Genomic DNA, 24,534 nt, shown 5'->3' with positions numbered 1-24,534 from the left:
GATAAGACATTAGGAATAGGCTCAATTGCAATTCAACTTATGTCGTAAGACGCAGGTCTTACTTCAAGGTTTCTTAAAGACAGGATAAGGGAACACCTTCTGTCCTTAGAAGCAGAAGTCCCTAAAACGCCGGTGACAAAACATTTTGCCAAGCATGATGAGGGTTTGAAGTATTTTCATTTTCAAGGTATTGACCAAGTAAGAGTTAATGCAAGAGGAGGTGATAGGTATATGGCCCTTGGTAAAAAAGAGGTATTTTGGATCTATACACTAAAAACAGGACATCCATTGGGAATGAATAAAATTAGTGATGTTAAGTTATTCATAGATCACTATTAGTCTTTTTGAAGATAGCTTATGAACTTCTGATTTTTTTCTTGTAGGTTTGTTTCTGATATTATTTCTAACTGTTGCTAATCTAACACAATAAAATGCAATATATAGAGCTCAGATTGTAGGGGGCTTAGCATTGAGGTAGTGGGGACGATCTTATAAATATAAATGTCTTTCAATAATAATTTCTTATACTGAGAAGGTATTATATAGGTTTGTTTCCCTAAGATTGAATGTTTAAAAAGTGGTCTCAACGAAATGTTATAAGCTCCTTGATTTGAGTATATATATTGTTACCAACTTTAATTCTATAGCATATGTAAATGTTTTTCTAAGTCACTCTTTTAACTATATATTATAATCTTTTTTAAGATAGGTTGCATAGATTAATTTGTAAATGCATTTGTGATAGGTCAAATGAAATGTTGTGACTTTTAAAATGTGAATTAAGGAGTTTGTCTGTATCAATAGGCAGCGGAGATGAAATACTGTTACTTCATTGGTTTAAGCAGACAACTCCGTAAGCAATTTAACACCTGTAATCTCACCTGTAGTTTAGCTCTAAGGAAGTGCCGCTAGGCAGGAAACGCGTCAGCAGCAGCTCTGTGTGCTGTGCCCTTTTGTTCTTTTAAACTTCATACAATAAAATGGACGTTTTATATTAATATCTCTTCTCCTGCTTGGTGCTTTTATGGACATCGCTATATTTGTTGTTTCTGCATCAAAGTATTGTTTTTTAGGGGTAGTGGAGAGCCCCAGCGAGTCCTGCATCGCAGCCTATGCCTTATATTGGGAGTCGGCATTTGCACTCAGATGATACACCCCCTTCCCCTCTGAGAGCACCAGCGTCAAGCGCTTTTTCGGACTGGTGAATTTGTGACTGCACTAAGGATCATGCTGTGCGTGTAAAGTCCTTACGAAACTGCCATAGAAGAGGATTAACTTGACAGAGGTGGGGTAAGTCACTGTTTGTGCACATTACTGAATAAAATCACTTTTGTGGGGTATTTATGACACTGTGACGTCCGCAATGTGTGGAGCTCAGAGGGAGCTGTAAGTCGCTAGTGTCTATACAATTGTTATATTAGTGTGAAGCTACACGTGAATATCTCTGTATGACAAATATTGGTGTTATCTCTTAGTTGTCTTGCTTCAGGCTGTAGGTTCCCTGTTGCTTTGTCTGGTGCCCCTTTGGGTGGTGTGCGCAGTCTGCGTCTCCTGTGTTGGAGGTCGGTGTCCACTTGCTTCTCTGGTTCTGGAGGTTGTATATGGAGCTGTAGGGCCTCGCAGAATTGCAGTAGGTCGTCATTCTTGAAAACAGCTGTTGTGTTCCCTATTATACAGACTGGGAAGCCCCATCTGTACGCTATTTTCTGTTCTCGTAAGGTGTTTGTGATGTAGTATAACTCTCTCCGTTTTTGAAGTGTGGTTGGACTGAGATCCTGGAAAATTTGAATGCGGTTTCCCGCGTGGGTGATGTCTTGTTTCATTCTGGCATGTCACATTATCTCCTCTTTATCTTTAAAATGGAGCAATTTAATTATCACGTCCCTTGGAGGTGCCTTGGGGGGTGGCTTTGCTTGCAGTGCCCGGTGTGCTCTTTCAAATACCAGGTCTGGGGCACTGTTATCTCCCTTGCTTGTTCTGAAGAGGGCTTGCAAGCAACCCTCCAAAGCGGCTGGTAGGATGGACTCCGGGATACCCCATTTTTTAAAAAAATATATATTTATTAGTTGTAATCAGATATCAGAAAACACGGCTAAACAAGAAAAGACTCATAACAACAGAAGATGGAAATAAATGATAACCATACATGAATATTATGACTGAAGATCTTTAACTTCAGAAATTAAGGTCAACAGAATTCTTTTTGCCTTCTTATTTATGCATATCATTTGGATTAACAACCTTTAACCCTAATAATAAAAAGAAAGAAAAGAAAGTAAGAAAAAAAAAAGAAAAGGAAAAGGGTCCCCCCCCCCCGTCTCCCAAGAACACAGGCCCTAGCTCATGAAACATGATTCAGGGGTGCTATCCTTAAAGATATTTAATAACTATTAGTATACTTCTCTGTACAGTGAAATCCAAGACATGGAAATTCGTCTAACACCACTAGTTCTGCAAAGCTATCAGAGCTCAAAAAAAGATTCAATATGCATCTTTGAACTTGACAAGAATATGTTTTAATTATAGGGAGCCATCTTACTAAGAATTTTTTTATTTTTTTTCCCCTGCTAATTGCGTATGGAAGGATTCAAATATGATTTGGTTTTGTATTTCTCTAATAAAAAGTGAAAAACTGGGGGCTGTTTTTCCCTTCCACGCTTTCAGTATCAAATACCTAGTCAATAAGATTATTGTAGTTAATATATTTTCATATAGGGGTTGATTATCTGAATGATTTTTAAGATATATGATCTCTTCCAGCCCAAGAGAAATGTCAGCCCTATAGGTTTTGTTGAGCCAAAAGAAAGCCTTTTTCCAGAATTGATTGATCTTTGGGCAGCGTCCGAACACATGCAGAATATCTGCTTTTGGGTGCATGCAACGTGGACAAAGAAATGTTTGCAATAGGAACATTCTTTTTAGTCTAGATGGGGTATAATAATAATAATTCAGTAGTTTCATATGTGACTCTTTCCAATTTATTGAAATCTTACATTTACCTAAAGCCAAAAAGCTTGTCTTTACTTTTTCATGATTCATATGAGGAAAATAAGGTATCCAAGTATCGCATATTTTATCTAAGAAAATGTGACTTTGTTTAGCCAGCATTATATTATATATTAATGAGATTGACGAGGTTCCCCCTGAAAAATTTTGGATATATGTTCTAATATCAGACCATGCACCATTTGTATCCAGAACCCAGCCTTTACTATCAACGAAATGTTGTACTTGTAAGTAGGCAAACAAACTATTTCTAGGCAGATCAAATTGCATTACAAGTGATTCAAATGAAGGTGTCTGGCCAGAATCTAGTAGGATTTGATAGACAAATTTCAAACCCTTCTCCTCCCAGATTTTAAATACTGCCTGGCTATTTCCAGGGATAAATTCCGCATTGCCTCTTATTGGAAGATATTCGGATATCATATGATTTGCTCCAATTAGATGGCAAAATGTGCACCATGCTATCACTACATTGTTAATAGAAATTAGATTACGTATATTTTCCGGGATTTCACCCGCAGGATTATGTAGAATAGCTTTCAGTGAATAAGGATAGATCATATAACTTTCGAGGTCGATTGACTAAAACCAATTCGTTTCTGCTAACCAATCAACTGCAATTTTGACCAAAGTGGCCAAGTTATAAAGACTAATATTGGGTAATGCAAGGCCCGCAGCATTGCGTTTTTGGGTTAATTTATTGAGAGAGATACGTGCTTTCCTACCCTGCCAGATGAATTTACTAAACAAAGCATTTATTTTATTAATATCTGATTTTTTTAGGAGTAACAGGAAATTTTAATAGGCTAACTCTTGCTGTTATAGACAGCGGAAAAGCTGTCCAGATTTCTAAGTTTGTCTTAATCTTTTGAATAAGGATATGATAGTTTAAATTATACCAATTCTGAGGATTTTTATGCAGATATAGACCTAGATATATAAGAGTATCGACAACTTTAAACGGGAGTTCCCGAATACTATATCTAGTCTTCTGAAGCCACATTAGTTCACTTTTAGTATAGTTTATTTTATATCCTGAAAAGGTACTAAAAAGATTTAAACATGTTCAAATTAAGGGTATTACCTGCAAGGTATTATATAAAAAAATTATAATATAATCTGCATATAGAAGGATTTTTAATGATGGTATAACTATAGGGGTCCCTATACATACGTGTCTTAACCAAATAGCCAGAGGTTCGAGAGCAATATTAAAAAGTAGAGGGGAAAGTGGGTAACCCTGTCTCGTACCTTTTTTTAGTGAAATTGCCTTAGTTAATGATCCGTTAATTAAAAGGAAAGATATTGGATTCTTATATAGATTGTGTATAAAGTGAACAAAATTATTTTTAAATCCAAATCTTTCCAATGCTTTAAAGAGATACTCCTATTCAATCGAATCAAAGGCCGTCTCGGCATCAAGTGTTAGTAAGGCTGTATCATATTTTGATTGTTTCCCTTTAGTGTTCTTTATGTTCCATATATAATCTAAGAAGGTTATAACTTTACGGCTATTTTTTGATGATTTTCTTGATGCCATGAAGCCCGTTTGGTCCGGATGAATGATTCTATCAAGACAGTTCATTAATCTAGCAGCCACAATTGATGTTAAGATTTTATAATCTGCATTCAAGACCGATATTGGTCTATATGATGCTAGATCTTCCATATTTTTACCTTTTTTTGGTATTAGCGTAATATTTGCCGCTGAGAAATAAACTGATATTGGGATATTATGTACAAAATAATTATTAAAAAGTTTTTCTAATATCGGGCTAACCTCCTCTACCAAGATTTTCAAATATTCTACCGGGAGACATTCTGGACCTGCTGCCTTGTTTAGGTTAGCCTCATTAATTGCCTTGACTATCTCTTGTATAGTAATAGGTGCATTCAGGGCTGTAAGTTGTCCGGGAAACCCCTTATCCTTAAGTTGTTTCTTCTGCGTCTGTTGTCCAGGTCCTCAACCTTCTCCAAGAGGTGGTGTATGGTTTTGTCTTGATCATACGCCAGCCGCAACATGTGCTGAATGTCGGTATCCATAATATTATGGCTCTCTTCCAGATTAGTGACTCTTTGCGTCACTCGTGATAAATCTCTCTTTAGATCTCCATACCAGTTCTTGACTTCTGTCACTATCTCTTTAAGGTCATTTTATGTGCAGAGCAGCAGGAGATCTTTTGTGAGGCCTGGTGCGAAGGGTACCGGCGTGACTTGCTCTACGGGGTTATTCCGTTGTGTGTAGCTGCTTAAAATCCCAGGTTGAGTGTCTAGTGGTGGTTTACGTGCCTTCAGGTACTGTTGTAGCATCTTGGAGCGTGGTGTACTGTCCGGCTTGTTAAGTTTACGCCCAGGCATTTTATATGTTCCTTCAATAATGGCGTGTGTGTATGCCTGTATTTGGATTGGGGTTGACAGAGTTGTAAGATATTAAATTGCTTTCTATATGGGCAGTGGCTGTGAATGTGGAGCCTTCAGAATCAGATGAGCTTTATTTATTTCTTTTTAATCTGTCCAGGTTGTGCAGGCCGTTCTCTATGTGTAACTATTATTTGCTTCTTAAGTGCCTTATAATCCTGGCACTGTTTGGCCTGTAAGCTTGCTAGCTATTTTAAATACTCAGGAGAGTGTTATGGGTAGTTATACCTGTTGTAGTGCTTATTCTCCAATGTCCTTAGCCTGTTATTTGCCCTTAGGATTGTGCATTTTTGTAAATCAATGCAGCTTATGTTTAATTTCTCTCACCTCCCTTCTATTACTGTGTGGCTAGCTAGTATCGTGTATGCCTTTTATGTCAAGGCTTCTTTTTGCACAGTTTATTTTTGCCTATGATTATTCCTGCCCCTCCATAGGTGCACAGCAGGTTGCATGAGCAGTGACTGCCTGTCAATATGATGCCGTTCTGAGTGAGCGGTCTATGCACTCCATGTCTTAACCTGCTGGGTCTGATGTCTCCTTGGTGCCCTGGGCCATGTGTCGCTATACAAGCGACTCGCTGGTTTGAGCCTTTCTGGGTTTAGCACTTCCAGTATCCGACAACCAGGATACTTGCTCTTTCACCGGGTGTTTTGATGTCAGGCGTGCCAGTTTCTCAGTGTCCCTCAGATTTCCGGTTCTTCTAATGTGCGCATTTATGCGCCCACTGTGACCGGCTTTGCAGCTCCTGCTGTGTGGGTCGATCCTTCTGCCAGGTCAGCTCTTTTTTGTCTTTCTTTTGGGGTCTGAGTGGTCCTGGGTGCTGGGGGTCTCAGTTATGGGTTCTTACAGAACAAACTGCTTTTTATTGGGGCTTGGGGTACACAGGCCTAGGAGCTGTTGGATCACACAGCCATCTTCCTGACCGGCCAAGCTCCGCCTCTGTAAACTTACAATTATTAACTAAATAAACCTATTAACCCCTTAACCTCCAGCCCCCCACATCACAACCTAAATAAAACTATTAACCCCTACACCTACCCCTAAACCTAACCCTACCCCTAAATCTAACCCTACCCCTAACTTTAACATACTTAAAAATAGATCTAAATTAAATTTACAATTATTAACTAAATACTTACCTGTAAAATAAAACCTAAGCTACCTTACACTAAAACCTAAAATTATAAAAAATAAAAAAAACACTAAAAACACAAAAAATAAAAAAACCTACCATTACAAAAAAAACAACACAGATTATCCAAAATAATAAAAAATTATTCATATTCTAATACCCTTTAAAAAAAAAAAAAAAAAAGCCTAATCTAAAATAAACTACCAAGGGTCCTTAAAAGGGCCTTTTGTAGGGCATTGCCCTAAGTTAAACAGCTATTTTGCTACAAAAATACACCCCCTAACAGTATACAACCCCCCCAAACTACCAAGGGCCCTTAAAAGGGCCCTTTGTAGGGCATTGCCCTAAAGATATCAGCTCTTTTTCTGAAAAAAATACAAATTCCCACTAACATTACAAACCCCCACAAAATTAAAAAAAAACTATCTAAAAAACCTAAGCTACCCATTGTCCTTAAAAGGGCATTTAGCTCTTTTACTGCCCAAACCCTAATCTAAAAATAAAACCCACCCAAAAAAAACTTAAAAAAGCCTATCACTAACCTCCGAAGATCCACTTACAGTTTTTGAAGTCCCGCTTGAATGATCTTCATCCCAGCGGAGAAGTCCTCATCCAGGCGGTGAGAAGTCTTCATCCAGGTGGCCTCTTCAATCTTCATCCTGGCGGCAAAGTCCTCATCCAAGCGGCAAGAGGCTTCATCCAGGCGCCCTCTTCAATCTTCATCCAGACGGCATCTTCTATTTTGATCCCGGTGGCGCAGAGTGGGTCCATCCTGAAGACATTCGGCGTGGAGCATCCTCTTCATACGGTCGCCACCGTACACTGAATCTTCAATGCAAGGTACGCGATACAAGATGGTGTCCCTTGCATTCCTATTGGGTGAAAAATTTGAATCAGCCAATAGGAATTAGAGCTGCTAAAATCCTATTGGCTGTTCAAATCAGCCAATAGGATTTAAGCAGCTCTCATTCTATTGGCTGATTCGAATCAGGATGCTCCGCGCCGGATGTCTTCAGGATGGACCCGCTCCAGACCTCTGGGATGAAGTTTGAAGAGGCCGCCTGGATGAGGACTTTGCCGCCGGGATGAAGATTGAAGAGGCCACCTGGATGAAGACTTCTCGCCGCCTGGATGAGGACTTCTCCGCTGGGATGAAGATCATTCAAGCGGGACTTCAAAAACTGTAAGTGGATCGTCGGGGGTTAGTGTTAGTTTTTTTTTTAAGGGTTTTATTTTTAGATTAGGGTTTGGGCAGGAAAAGAGCTAAATGCCCTTTTAAGGGCAATGCCCATCCAAATGCCCTTTTCAGGGCAATAGGTAGCTTAGGTTTTTTCAGAGTTAGGTTTTTTATTTTGGGGGGTTTGTTGGTTTTACTATTGGGGGGGTCTTTCTATTTTTTTTTTACAGGTAAAAGAGCCGATATCCTTGGGGCAATGCCCCACAAAAAGCCCTTTTAAGAACTATTGGTAGTTTAGTGTAGGCTAGGTTTTTTTATTTTGGGTGGGCTTTTTTATTTTGATAGGGCTATTAGATTAGGAGTAATTCTTTTTTTTTTGATAATTTTGTTTGGCGTTATGGATCGTGTCGTTTTAGAGTGTAACGCTCGCTTTTTAGCCTCACCGTAAAACTCGTAATACCAGAGCTATGGGAATCCCATTAAAAAACGTTATTTTTCAGAGTGACTGACGTTGCAGTACAAGCTAAAAGGCTTGCGGTCTCACCTATAGCGACAAGACTTGTAATGGCTGTGGTGCTGTTTTAACTAAAAGACGAACGCACAAAATTGTAATCTAGGTGAATATGCCGTGGTCCTTTAAAGGGATAGAAAGGTCAAAATGTTAATGTGCATGGTTGCTTTTCAGTGTTAAATAGAAACATTTCTGCAGTATACTTTCGTTACAATAAAATGCTTCTAGTAAAAGTCGCTACTGTTTTTCAGCAGCATGCGCATTTATGTGAACTTTTCTTGACTTTTCCCTCCCTGCCTAAGCTTCTATGGTGTCACATGCTTTTAAAGGGTGGATTATCAGTTTTGCATCAGCATTCACAATAGTCAAATCATTCTTTGCATTAGTAACTAAGTAGAATCCATGCTAAACCAGCTTAAGAGAATACAAGAGTGCAGGTTACACCAGTCTGCACTTGTGCAAACAGTTTGTGCTATATCTGAATATTAGCTTGTGATTGGTTAGCAGGGGGTGTTTTGTTCTGGGGGACAGGGAAATCAGTGAAAAGAATAAACATAAAACCATGTGCTCGTTTGACAAAATAAAGCTGCAGTTTTAATTGCAAAATTACTTTTATCTATGAAGGAATCATGTAGTTTATATTTTGTGTAAAAACAAAAACTAAATAATGTGCAGATTATACAACTGGGGATTCTTCTAATTCATCAGAGAACAGATTTTAGTGCAGGAGGAAAACAATGAATAATACAAAGACAAGAATATTATTAAAAAGAATTTATTTCAGGGCTGCAGTTACAAAGTATTTGTTTTATGGAGTAAATCCATAAGATTTTGTTGTGATATTTTACACTAAGGCTGAGAGACAATTACACAATAGATTTAGTTCTGGTTTGCAATAAAACACACATATCCCATTGTCACTCTTTGTTTTCACTTGTGTCCGGCCCCTCAGGACAGTATGGAACAATCTGGCAGAAGACAAAGCCGCATTCTTGAAAAGCCTTTTTCAGTTCCCCCTTAATGCAGAAGAAAGTGAGTTATTGTCAGAGACAGCACCAATTGCTTTACAATTACAGCCCACAAGACAATCTGTATACCATTTTGTTCAGATCAGGACACAGTCCAATGACAGCTCCTCCACTGCCCGGCAGCTTCACCGCACACCCGAACTACAGGACAGAACAAGACAGTAATTAGCAGCTTCACCGCACACCTGAACTACAGGACAGAACAAGACAGTAATTAGCAGCTTCACCGCACACCTGAACTACAGGACAGAACAAGACAGTAATTAGCAGCTTCACCGCACACCTGAACTACAGGACAGAACAAGACAGTAATTAGCAGCTTCACCGCACACCCGAACTACAGCACAGAACAAGACAGTAATTAGCAGCTTCACCGCACACCTGAACTACAGGACAGAACAAGACAGTAATTAGCAGCTTCACCGCACACCCAAACTACAGGACAGAACAAGACAGTAATTAGCAGCTTCACCGCACACCAGAACTACAGGACAGAACAAGACAGTAATTAGCAGCTTCACCGCACACCCAAACTACAGGACAGAACAAGACAGTAATTAGCAGCTTCACCGCACACCTGAACTACAGGAGAGAACAAGACAGTAATTAGCAGCTTCACCGCACACCTGAACTACAGGAGAGAACAAGACAGTAATTAGCAGCTTCACCGCACACCTGAACTACAGGACAGAACAAGACAGTAATTAGCAGCTTCACCGCACACCTGAACTACAGGAGAGAACAAGACAGTAATTAGCAGCTTCACCGCACACCTGAACTACAGGAGAGAACAAGACAGTAATTAGCAGCTTCACCGCACACCTGAACTACAGGAGAGAACAAGACAGTAATTAGCAGCTTCACCGCACACCTGAACTACAGGAGAGAACAAGACAGTAATTAGCAGCTTCACCGCACACCTGAACTACAGGAGAGAACAAGACAGTAATTAGCAGCTTCACCGCACACCTGAACTACAGGACAGAACAAGACAGTAATTAGCAGCTTCACCGCACACCTGAACTACAGGAGAGAACAAGACAGTAATTAGCAGCTTCACCGCACACCTGAACTACAGGACAGAACAAGACAGTAATTAGCAGCTTCACCGCACACCTGAACTACAGGACAGAACAAGACAGTAATTAGCAGCTTCACTGCACACCTGAACTACAGGAGAGAACAAGACAGTAATTAGCAGCTTCACCGCACACCTGAACTACAGGAGAGAAAAAGACAGTAATTAGCAGCTTCACCGCACACCTGAACTACAGGACAGAACAAGACAGTAATTAGCAGCTTCACCGCACACCTGAACTACAGGACAGAACAAGACAGTAATTAGCAGCTTCACCGCACACCCGAACTACAGGACAGAACAAGACAGTAATTAGCAGCTTCACCGCACACCTGAACTACAGGACAGAACAAGACAGTAATAAGCAGCTTCACCGCACACCTGAACTACAGGACAGAACAAGACAGTAATTAGCAGCTTCACCGCACACCTGAACTACAGGACAGAACAAGACAGTAATTAGCAGCTTCACCGCACACCTGAACTACAGGACAGAACAAGACAGTAATTAGCAGCTTCACCGCACACCTGAACTGCAGGACAGAACAAGACAGTAATTAGCAGCTTCACCGCACACCTGAACTACAGGACAGAACAAGACAGTAATTAGCAGCTTCACCGCACACCTGAACTGCAGGACAGAACAAGACAGTAATTAGCAACTTCACCGCACACCTGAACTACAGGACAGAACAAGACAGTAATTAGCAGCTTCACCGCACACCTGAACTACAGGACAGAACAAGACAGTAATAAGCAGCTTCACCGCACACCTGAACTACAGGACATAACAAGACAGTAATAAGCAGCTTCACCGCACACCTGAACTACAGGACAGAACAAGACATTAATTAGCAGCTTCACCGCACACCTGAACTACAGGACAGAACAAGACAGTAATTAGCAACTTCACCACACACCTGAACTACAGGACAGAACAAGACAGTAATTAGCAACTTCACCACACACCTGAACTACAGGACAGAACAAGACAGTAATAAGCAGCTTCACCACACACCTGAACTACAGGACAGAACAAGACAGTAATTAGCAGCTTCACCGCACACCTGAACTACAGGACAGAACAAGACAGTAATTAGCAGCTTCACCGCACACCCGAACTACAGGACAGAACAAGACAGTAATTAGCAGCTTCACCGCACACCCGAACTACAGGACAGAACAAGACAGTAATTAGCAGCTTCACCGCACACCTGAACTACAGGACAGAACAAGACAGTAATAAGCAGCTTCACCGCACACCTGAACTACAGGACAGAACAAGACAGTAATTAGCAGCTTCACCGCACACCTGAACTACAGGACAGAACAAGACAGTAATTAGCAGCTTCACCGCACACCTGAACTAGAGGACAGAACAAGACAGTAATTAGCAAATTCACCGCACACCTGAACTACAGGACAGAACAAGACAGTAATTAGCAGCTTCACCGCACACCCAAACTACAGGACAGAACAAGACAGTAATTAGCAGCTTCACCGCACACCTGAACTACAGGACTGAACAAAACAGTAATTAGCAGCTTCACCGCACACCTGAACTACAGGACAGAACAAGACAGTAATTAGCAGCTTCACCGCACACCAGAACTACAGGACAGAACAAGACAGTAATTAGCAGCTTCACCGCACACCAGAACTAGAGGACAGAACAAGACAGTAATTAGCAGCTTCACCGCACACAAGAACTAGAGGACAGAACAAGACAGTAATTAGCAGCTTCACCGCACACCAGAACTAGAGGACAGAACAAGACAGTAATTAGCAGCTTCACCGCACACCCGAACTACAGGACAGAACAAGACAGTAATTAGCAGCTTCACCGCACACCTGAACTACAGGACAGAACAAAACAGTAATTAGCAGCTTCACCGCACACCTGAACTACAGGACAGAACAAGACAGTAATAAGCAGCTTCACCGCACACCTGAACTAGAGGACAGAACAAGACAGTAATAAGCAGCTTCACCACACACCTGAACTACAGGACAGAACAAGACAGTAATTAGCAGCTTCACCGCACACCTGAACTACAGGACAGAACAAGACAGTAATTAGCAGCTTCACCGCACACCTGAACTACAGGACAGAACAAGACAGTAATTAGCAGCTTCACCGCACACCTGAACTACAGGACAGAACAAGACAGTAATAAGCAGCTTCACCGCACACCTGAACTACAGGACAGAACAAGACAGTAATTAGCAACTTCACTGCACACCTGAACTACAGGACAGAACAAGACAGTAATTAGCAGCTTCACCGCACACCTGAACTACAGGACAGAACAAGACAGTAATTAGCAACTTCACTGCACACCTGAACTACAGGACAGAACAAGACAGTAATTAGCAGCTTCACCGCACACCAGAACTAGAGGACAGAACAAGACAGTAATTAGCAGCTTCACCGCACACCTGAACTACAGGACAGAACAAGACAGTAATTAGCAGCTTCACCGCACACCTGAACTACAGGACAGAACAAGACAGTAATTAGCAGCTTCACCGCACACCCGAACTACAGGACAGAACAAGACAGTAATTAGCAGCTTCACCGCACACCTGAACTACAGGACAGAACAAGACAGTAATTAGCAGCTTCACCGCACACCCGAACTACAGGACAGAACAAGACAGTAATTAGCAGCTTCACCGCACACCCAAACTACAGGACAGAACAAGACAGTAATTAGCAGCTTCACCGCACACCTGAACTACAGGAGAGAACAAGACAGTAATTAGCAGCTTCACCGCACACCCGAACTACAGGAGAGAACAAGACAGTAATTAGCAGCTTCACCGCACACCTGAACTACAGGACAGAACAAAACAGTAATTAGCAGCTTCACCGCACACCTGAACTACAGGACAGAACAAGACAGTAATTAGCAGCTTCACCGCACACCTGAACTACAGGACAGAACAAGACAGTAATTAGCAGCTTCACTGCACACCTGAACTACAGGAGAGAACAAGACAGTAATTAGCAGCTTCACCGCACACCTGAACTACAGGAGAGAACAAGACAGTAATTAGCAGCTTCACCGCACACCTGAACTACAGGACAGAACAAGACAGTAATTAGCAGCTTCACCGCACACCTGAACTACAGGACAGAACAAGACAGTAATTAGCAGCTTCACCGCACACCCGAACTACAGGACATAACAAGACAGTAATTAGCAGCTTCACCGCACACCTGAACTACAGGACATAACAAGACAGTAATTAGCAGCTTCACCGCACACCTGAACTACAGGACAGAACAAGACAGTAATTAGCAGCTTCACCGCACACCCGAACTACAGGACAGAACAAGACAGTAATTAGCAGCTTCACCGCACACCTGAACTACAGGACAGAACAAGACAGTAATTAGCAGCTTCACCGCACACCTGAACTACAGGACAGAACAAGACAGTAATTAGCAGCTTCACTGCACACCTGAACTACAGGACAGAACAAGACAGTAATTAGCAGCTTCACCGCACACCTGAACTACAGGACAGAACAAGACAGTAATTAGCAGCTTCACCGCACACCTGAACTACAGGACAGAACAAGACAGTAATTAGCAGCTTCACTGCACACCTGAACTACAGGACAGAACAAGACAGTAATTAGCAGCTTCACTGCACACCTGAACTAGAGGAGAGAACAAGACAGTAATTAGCAGCTTCACTGCACACCTGAACTACAGGACAGAACAAGACAGTAATTAGCAGCTTCACTGCACACCTGAACTACAGGACAGAACAAGACAGTAATTAGCAGCTTCACCGCAAACCTGAACTACAGGACAGAACAAGACAGTAATTAGCAGCTTCACCGCACACCTGAACTAGAGGACAGAACAAGACAGTAATAAGCAGCTTCACCACACACCTGAACTACAGGACAGAACAAGACAGTAATTAGCAGCTTCACCGCACACCTGAACTAGAGGACAGAACAAGACAGTAATAAGCAGCTTCACCACACACCTGAACTACAGGACAGAACAAGACAGTAATTAGCAGCTTCACTGCACACCTGAACTACAGGACAGAACAAGACAGTAATTAGCAGCTTCACCGCAAACCTGAACTACAGGACAGAACAAGACAGTAATTAGCAGCTTCACCGCACACCTGAACTAGAGGACAGAACAAGACAGTAATAAGCAGCTTCACCACACACCTGAACTACAGGACAGAACAAGACAGTAATTAGCAGCTTCACCGCACACCTGAACTACAGGAGAGAACAAGACAGTAATTAGCAGCTTCACCGCACACCTGAACTAGAGGAGAGAACAAGACAGTAATTAGCAGCTTCACTGCACACCTGAACTACAGGACAGAACAAGACAGTAATTAGCAGCTTCACTGCACACCTGAACTAGAGGAGAGAACAAGACAGTAATTAGCAGCTTCACTGCACACCTGAACTACAGGACAGAACAAGACAGTAATTAGCAGCTTCACTGCACACCTGAACTACAGGACAGAACAAGACAGTAATTAGCAGCTTCACCGCAAACCTGAACTACAGGACAGAACAAGACAGTAATTAGCAGCTTCACCGCACACCTGAACTAGAGGACAGAACAAGACAGTAATAAGCAGCTTCACCACACACCTGAACTACAGGACAGAACAAGACAGTAATTAGCAGCTTCACCGCACACCTGAACTACAGGAGAGAACAAGACAGTAATTAGCAGCTTCACCGCACACCTGAACTACAGGACAGAACAAGACAGTAATTAGCAGCTTCACCACACACCTGAACTACAGGACAGAACAAGACAGTAATAAGCAGCTTCACCGCACACCTGAACTACAGGACAGAACAAGACAGTAATTAGCAACTTCACCGCACACCTGAACTACAGAACAGAACAAGACAGTAATCAGCAGCTTCACCGCACACCTGAACTACAGGACAGAACAAGACAGTAATTAGCAGCTTCACCGAACACCTGAACTACAGGAGAGAACAAGACAGTAATTAGCAGCTTCACCGCACACCTGAACTACAGGAGAGAACAAGACAGTAATTAGCAGCTTCACCGCACACCTGAACTACAGGAGAGAACAAGACAGTAATTAGCAGCTTCACCGCACACCTGAACTACAGGAGAGAACAAGACAGTAATTAGCAGCTTCACCGCACACCTGAACTACAGGACAGAACAAGACAGTAATTAGCAGCTTCACCGCACACCTGAACTAGAGGACAGAACAAGACAGTAATTAGCAGCTTCACCGCACACCTGAACTACAGGACAGAACAAGACAGTAATTAGCAGCTTCACTGCACACCTGAACTACAGGACAGAACAAGACAGTAATTAGCAGCTTCACCGCACACCTGAACTACAGGACAGAACAAGACAGTAATTAGCAGCTTCACCGCACACCTGAACTACAGGACAGAACAAGACAGTAATTAGCAGCTTCACTGCACACCTGAACTACAGGACAGAACAAGACAGTAATTAGCAGCTTCACTGCACACCTGAACTACAGGACAGAACAAGACAGTAATAAGCAGCTTCACCGCACACCTGAACTACAGGACAGAACAAGACAGTAATTAGCAACTTCACCGCACACCTGAACTACAGGACAGAACAAGACAGTAATTAGCAGCTTCACCGCACACCTGAACTACAGGACAGAACAAGACAGTAATTAGCAACTTCACTGCACACCTGAACTACAGGACAGAACAAGACAGTAATTAGCAGCTTCACCGCACACCTGAACTACAGGACAGAACAAGACAGTAATTAGCAACTTCACTGCACACCTGAACTACAGGACAGAACAAGACAGTAATTAGCAGCTTCACCGCACACCCAAACTACAGGACATAACAAGACAGTAATTAGCAGCTATACCGCACACCCGAACTACAGGACAGAACAAGACAGTAATTAGCAGCTTCACTGCACACCTGAACTACAGGACAGAACAAGACAGTAATTAGCAACTTCACCGCACACCTGAACTACAGGACATAACAAGACAGTAATTAGCAGCTTCACCGCACACCAGAACTACAAGAGAGAACAAGACAGTAATCAGCAGCTTCACCGCACACCTGAACTACAGGAGAGAACAAGACAGTAATTAGCAGCTTCACCGCACACCCGAACTACAGGACAGAACAAGACAGTAATTAGCAGCTTCACCGCACACCCGAACTACAGGACAGAACAAGACAGTAATTAGCAGCTTCACCGCACACCCAAACTACAGGACAGAACAAGACAGTAATTAGCAGCTTCACCGCACACCCGAACTACAGGACAGAACAAGACAGTAATTAGCAGCTTCACCGCACACCCAAACTACAGGACAGAACAAGACAGTAATTAGCAGCTTCACCGCACACCCGAACTACAGGACATAACAAGACAGTAATTAGCAGCTTCGCCGCACACCAGAACTACAGGAGAGAACAAGACAGTAATTAGCAGCTTCACCGCACACCCAAACTACAGGACAGAACAAGACAGTAATTAGCAGCTTCACCGCACACCCGAACTACAGGACATAACAAGACAGTAATTAGCAGCTTCACCGCACACCCGAACTACAGGACAGAACAAGACAGTAATTAGCAGCTTCACCGCACACCTGAACTACAGGACAGAACAAGACAGTAATAAGCAGCTTCACCGCACACCTGAACTACAGGACAGAACAAGACAGTAATTAGCAGCTTCACCGCACACCTGAACTAGAGGACAGAACAAGACAGTAATAAGCAGCTTCACCACACACCTGAACTACAGGACAGAACAAGACAGTAATTAGCAGCTTCACCGCACACCTGAACTACAGAACAGAACAAGACAGTAATTAGCAACTTCACCGCACACCTGAACTACAGGAGAGAACAAGACAGTAATTAGCAGCTTCACCGCACACCTGAACTACAGGACAGAACAAGACAGTAATTAGCAGCTTCACCGCACACCTGAACTACAGGACAGAACAAGACAGTAATTAGCAGCTTCACCGCACACCTGAACTAGAGGACAGAACAAGACAGTAATAAGCAGCTTCACCACACACCTGAACTACAGGACAGAACAAGACAGTAATAAGCAGCTTCACCGCACACCTGAACTACAGGACAGAACAAGACAGTAATTAGCAACTTCACCGCACACCTGAACTACAGGAGAGAACAAGACAGTAATTAGCAGCTTCACCGCACACCCGAACTACAGGACAGAACAAGACAGTAATCAGCAGCTTCACCGCACACCTGAACTACAGGACAGAACAAGACAGTAATTAGCAGCTTCACCGCACACCTGAACTACAGGAGAGAACAAGACAGTAATTAGCAGCTTCACCGCACACCTGAACTACAGGACAGAACAAGACAGTAATTAGCAGCTTCACCGCACACCTGAACTACAGGACAGAACAAGACAGTAATTAGCAGCTTCACTGCACACCAGAACTACAGGACAGAACAAGACAGTAATTAGCAGCTTCACCGCACACCTGAACTACAGGACAGAACAAGACAGTAATTAGCAGCTTCACCGCACACCTGAACTACAGGACATAACAAGACAGTAATTAGCAGCTTCACCGCACACCTGAACTACAGGACAGAACAAGACAGTAATTAGCAGCTTCACCGCACACCTGAACTACAGGACAGAACAAGACAGTAATTAGCAGCTTCACCGCACACCTGAACTAGAGGACAGAACAAGACAGTAATAAGCAGCTTCACCACACACCTGAACTACAGGACAGAACAAGACAGTAATTAGCAGCTTCACCGCACACCTGAACTACAGGACAGAACAAGACAGTAATTAGCAGCTTCACCGCACACCTGAACTACAGGACAGAACAAGACAGTAATTAGCAGCTTCACCGCACACCCAAACTACAGGACAGAACAAGACAGTAATTAGCAGCTTCACCGCACACCTGAACTACAGGACAGAACAAGACAGTAATTAGCAGCTTCACCGCACACCTGAACTACAGGACAGAACAAGACAGTAATTAGCAGCTTCACCGCACACCTGAACTACAGGAGAGAACAAGACAGTAATTAGCAGCTTCACCGCACACCTGAACTACAGGACAGAACAAGACAGTAATTAGCAGCTTCACCGCACACCCGAACTACAGGACAGAACAAGACAGTAATTAGCAGCTTCACCGCACACCAGAACTACAGGACAGAACAAGACAGTAATTAGCAGCTTCACCGCACACCTGAACTACAGGACAGAACAAGACAGTAATTAGCAGCTTCACCGCACACCTGAACTACAGGACAGAACAAGACAGTAATTAGCAGCTTCACCGCACACCTGAACTACAGGACAGAACAAGACAGTAATTAGCAGCTTCACCGCACACCTGAACTACAGGACAGAACAAGACAGTAATTAGCAGCTTCACCGCACACCTGAACTACAGGACAGAACAAGACAGTAATTAGCAGCTTCACCGCACACCTGAACAAGAGGACAGAACAAGACAGTAATTAGCAGCTTCACCGCACACCTGAACTACAGGAGAGAACAAGACAGTAATTAGCAGCTTCACCGCACACCCGAACTACAGGAGAGAACAAGACAGTAATTAGCAGCTTCACCGCACACCTGAACTACAGGAGAGAACAAGACAGTAATTAGCAACTTCACCGCACACCCGAACTAGAGGACAGAACAAGACAGTAATTAGCAGCTTCACTGCACACCTGAACTACAGGACAGAACAAGACAGTAATTAGCAGCTTCACCGCACACCTGAACTACAGGACAGAACAAGACAGTAATTAGCAGCTTCACCGCACACCTGAACTACAGGACAGAACAAGACAGTAATTAGCAGCTTCACCGCACACCCGAACTACAGGACAGAACAAGACAGTAATTAGCAGCTTCACCGCACACCTGAACTACAGGACAGAACAAGACAGTAATTAGCAGCTTCACTGCACACCTGAACTACAGGAGAGAACAAGACAGTAATTAGCAGCTTCACCGCACACCTGAACTACAGGACAGAACAAGAAAGTAATTAGCAGCTTCACCGCACACCTGAACTACAGGACAGAACAAGACAGTAATTAGCAGCTTCACCGCACACCCGAACTACAGGACAGAACAAGACAGTAATTAGCAGTTTCACCGCACACCCGAACTACAGGACAGAACAAGACAGTAATTAGCAGCTTCACCGCACACCTGAACTACAGGACAGAACAAGACAGTAATTAGCAGCTTCACCGCACACCTGAACTACAGGACAGAACAAAACAGTAATTAGCAGCTTCACCGCACACCTGAACTACAGGACAGAACAAGACAGTAATTAGCAGCTTCACCGCACACCCGAACTAGAGGACAGAACAAGACAGTAATTAGCAGCTTCACCGCACACCTGAACTACAGGACAGAACAAGACAGTAATTAGCAGCTTCACCGCACACCTGAACTAGAGGACAGAACAAGACAGTAATTAGCAGCTTCACCGCACACCTGAACTACAGGACAGAACAAGACAGTAATTAGCAACTTCACTGCACACCTGAACTACAGGACAGAACAAGACAGTAATTAGCAACTTCACTGCACACCCGAACTACAGGACAGAACAAGACAGTAATTAGCAGCTTCACAGCACACCTGAACTAGAGACAGAACAAGACAGTAATTAGCAGCTTCACAGCACACCTGAACTACAGAACAGAACAAGACAGTAATTAGCAGCTTCACCGCACACCTGAACTACAGGACATAACAAGACAGTAATTAGCAGCTTCACCACACACCTGAACTACAGGACAGAACAAGACAGTAATTAGCAGCTTCACCGCACACCTGAACTACAGGACAGAACAAGACAGTAATTAGCAGCTTCACCGCACACCTGAACTAGAGGACAGAACAAGACAGTAATTAGCAGCTTCACCGCACACCTGAACTACAGGACAGAACAAGACAGTAATTAGCAGCTTCACCGCACACCTGAACTACAGGACAGAACAAGACAGTAATTAGCAGCTTCACTGCACACCTGAACTACAGGAGAGAACAAGACAGTAATTAGCAGCTTCACCGCACACCTGAACTACAGGACAGAACAAGACAGTAATTAGCAGCTTCACCGCACACCCGAACTACAGGAGAGAACAAGACAGTAATTAGCAGCTTCACCGCACACCTGAACTAGAGGACAGAACAAGACAGTAATAAGCAGCTTCACCGCACACCCGAACTACAGGAGAGAACAAGACAGTAATTAGCAGCTTCACCGCACACCTGAACTAGAGGACAGAACAAGACAGTAATAAGCAGCTTCACCGCACACCCGAACTACAGGAGAGAACAAGACAGTAATTAGCAGCTTCACCGCACACCCGAACTACTGGACAAGACAGTAATTAGCAGCTTCACAGCACACCTGAACTACAGGACAGAACATGACAGTAATTAGCAGCTTCACCGCACACCTGAACTAGAGGACAGAACAAGACAGTAATAAGCAGCTTCACCGCACCCCCGAACTACAGGAGAGAACAAGACAGTAATTAGCAGCTTCACCGCACACCTGAACTACAGGACAGAACAAGACAGTAATTAGCAGCTTCACCGCACACCCGAACTACAGGACAGAACAAGACAGTAATTAGCAGCTTCACCGCACACCTGAACTACAGGACAGAACAAGACAGTAATTAGCAGCTTCACCGCACACCTGAACTACAGGACAGAACAAGACAGTAATTAGCAACTTCACCGCACACCTGAACTACAGGACAGAACAAGACAGTAATAAACAGCTTCACCGCACACGTGAACTACAGGACAGAACAAGACAGTAATTAGCAGCTTCACCGCACACCTGAACTACAGGACAGAACAAGACAGTAATTAGCAGCTTCACCGCACACCTGAACTAGAGGACAGAACAAGACAGTAATTAGCAGCTTCACCGCACACCTGAACTACAGGAGAGAACAAGACAGTAATTAGCAGCTTCACCGCACATCTGAACTACAGGACAGAACAAGACAGTAATTAGCAGCTTCACCGCACACCCGAACTACTGGACAGCACAAGACAGTAATTAGCAGCTTCACCGCACACCTGAACTACAGGAGAGAACAAGACAGTAATTAGCAGCTTCACCGCACACCTGAACTACAGGACAGAACAAGACAGTAATTAGCAGCTTCACCGCACACCTGAACTACAGGAGAGAACAAGACAGTAATTAGCAGCTTCACCGCACACCTGAACTACAGGACAGAACAAGACAGTAATTAGCAGCTTCACCGCACACCCGAACTACAGGACAGAACAAAATAGTAATTAGCAGCTTCACCGCACACCTGAACTACAGGACAGAACAAGACAGTAATTAGCAGCTTCACTGCACACCAGAACTACAGGACAGAACAAGACAGTAATTAGCAGCTTCACCGCACACCTGAACTACAGGACAGAACAAGACAGTAATTAGCAGCTTCACAGCACACCTGAACTACAGGACAGAACAAGACAGTAATGAGCAGCTTCACAGCACACCTGAACTACAGGACAGAACAAGACAGTAATTAGCAGCTTCACCGCACACCTGAACTACAGGACAGAACAAGACAGTAATTAGCAACTTCACCGCACACCTGAACTACAGAACAGAACAAGACAGTAATCAGCAGCTTCACCGCACACCTGAACTACAGGACAGAACAAGACAGTAATTAGCAGCTTCACCGAACACCTGAACTACAGGAGAGAACAAGACAGTAATTAGCAGCTTCACCGCACACCTGAACTACAGGAGAGAACAAGACAGTAATTAGCAGCTTCACCGCACACCTGAACTACAGGAGAGAACAAGACAGTAATTAGCAGCTTCACCGCACACCTGAACTACAGGAGAGAACAAGACAGTAATTAGCAGCTTCACCGCACACCAGAACTAGAGGACAGAACAAGACAGTAATTAGCAGCTTCACCGCACACCTGAACTACAGGACAGAACAAGACAGTAATAAGCAGCTTCACCGAACACCTGAACTACAGGAGAGAACAAGACAGTAATTAGCAGCTTCACCGCACACCTGAACTACAGGACAGAACAAGACAGTAATTAGCAGCTTCACCGCACACCTGAACTAGAGGACAGAACAAGACAGTAATTAGCAGCTTCACCGCACACCCGAACTACAGGACAGAACAAGACAGTAATTAGCAGCTTCACCGCACACCTGAACTACAGGACAGAACAAGACAGTAATTAGCAGCTTCACCGCACACCTGAACTACAGGAGAGAACAAGACAGTAATTAGCAGCTTCACCGCACACCCGAACTACAGGACAGAACAAGACAGTAATTAGCAGCTTCACCGCACACCCGAACTACTGGACAAGACCGTAATTAGCAGCTTCACAGCACACCTGAACTAGAGGACAGAACAAGACAGTAATTAGCAACTTCACCGCACACCTGAACTAGAGGACAGAACAAGACAGTAATTAGCAGCCTCACTGCACACCAGAACTACAGGACAGAACAAGACAGTAATTAGCAGCTTCACCGCACACCTGAACTACAGGACAGAACAAGACAGTAATTAGCAGCTTCACCGCACACCCGAACTACAGGACAGAACAAGACAGTAATTAGCAGCTTCACCGCACACCCGAACTACTGGACAAGACCGTAATTAGCAGCTTCACAGCACACCTGAACTAGAGGACAGAACAAGACAGTAATACGCAGCTTCACAGCACACCTGAACTACAGGACAGAACAAGACAGTAATGAGCAGCTTCACAGCACACCTGAACTACAGGACAGAACAAGACAGTAATTAGCAGCTTCACAGCACACCTGAACTACAGGACAGAACAAGACAGTAATTAGCAGCTTCACTGCACACCTGAACTACAGGACAGAACAAGACAGTAATTAGCAGCTTCACCGCACACCTGAACTACAGGACAGAACAAGACAGTAATTAGCAACTTCACCGCACACCTGAACTACAGGACAGAACAAGACAGTAATTAGCAGCTTCACCGAACACCTGAACTACAGGAGAGAACAAGACAGTAATTAGCAGCTTCACCGCACACCTGAACTACAGGAGAGAACAAGACAGTAATTAGCAGCTTCACCGCACACCTGAACTACAGGAGAGAACAAGACAGTAATTAGCAGCTTCACCGCACACCTGAACTACAGGACAGAACAAGACAGTAATAAGCAGCTTCACCGCACACCTGAACTACAGGACAGAACAAGACAGTAATTAGCAGCTTCACCGCACACCTGAACTACAGGACAGAACAAGACAGTAATTAGCAGCTTCACCGCACACCCGAACTACAGGACAGAACAAGACAGTAATTAGCAGCTTCACCGCACACCTGAACTACAGGAGAGAGCAAGACAGTAATTAGCAGCTTCACCGCACACCAGAACTAGAGGACAGAACAAGACAGTAATTAGCAGCTTCACCGCACACCTGAACTAGAGGACAGAACAAGACAGTAATTAGCAGCTTCACCGCACACCTGAACTACAGGAGAGAGCAAGACAGTAATTAGCAGCTTCACCGCACACCAGAACTAGAGGACAGAACAAGACAGTAATTAGCAGCTTCACCGCACACCTGAACTAGAGGACAGAACAAGACAGTAATTAGCAGCTTAACCGCACACCTGAACTACAGGACAGAACAAGACAGTAATTAGCAGCTTCACCGCACACCCGAACTACAGGAGAGAGCAAGACAGTAATTAGCAGCTTCACCGCACACCATAACTAGAGGACAGAACAAGACAGTAATTAGCAGCTTCACCGCACACCAGAACTAGAGGACAGAACAAGACAGTAATTAGCAGCTTCACCGCACACCTGAACTAGAGGACAGAACAAGACAGTAATTAGCAGCTTCACCGCACACCCGAACTACAGGACAGAACAAGACAGTAATTAGCAGCTTCACCGCACACCTGAACTACAGGACAGAACAAGACAGTAATTAGCAACTTCACCGCACACCTGAACTACAGGACAGAACAAGACAGTAATTAGCAGCTTCACCGCACACCTGAACTACAGGAGAGAACAAGACAGTAATTAGCAGCTTCACCGCACACC

General features: G+C 43.5%; 1 protein-coding gene across 1 annotated transcript in view; it reads right to left on the bottom strand.

The window, feature by feature from the left end:
• Window positions 1-9,003: 9,003 nt before the first annotated feature.
• LOC128638136 (uncharacterized) overlaps window positions 9,004-24,534 on the bottom strand; it is a 277,497-nt gene continuing 261,966 nt past the window's right edge. Inside the window, exons 13-14 of the mRNA XM_053689998.1 lie at window positions 9,342-9,413; window positions 9,004-9,260 (exon numbers count right to left, since the gene is read on the bottom strand). Of these exons, the coding sequence (XP_053545973.1) occupies window positions 9,162-9,260; window positions 9,342-9,413 (171 nt within the window). The 3' untranslated portion in view covers window positions 9,004-9,161. The remainder of the gene's footprint in view (window positions 9,261-9,341; window positions 9,414-24,534) is intronic.

Source organism: Bombina bombina, chromosome 8 (genome assembly GCF_027579735.1).
Source record: "Bombina bombina isolate aBomBom1 chromosome 8, aBomBom1.pri, whole genome shotgun sequence".
NCBI lineage: Eukaryota > Metazoa > Chordata > Amphibia > Anura > Bombinatoridae > Bombina > Bombina bombina.
The sequence above is the reverse complement of the archived record's forward strand: the minus strand, read 5'-3'. Positions and strand labels throughout refer to the sequence as shown.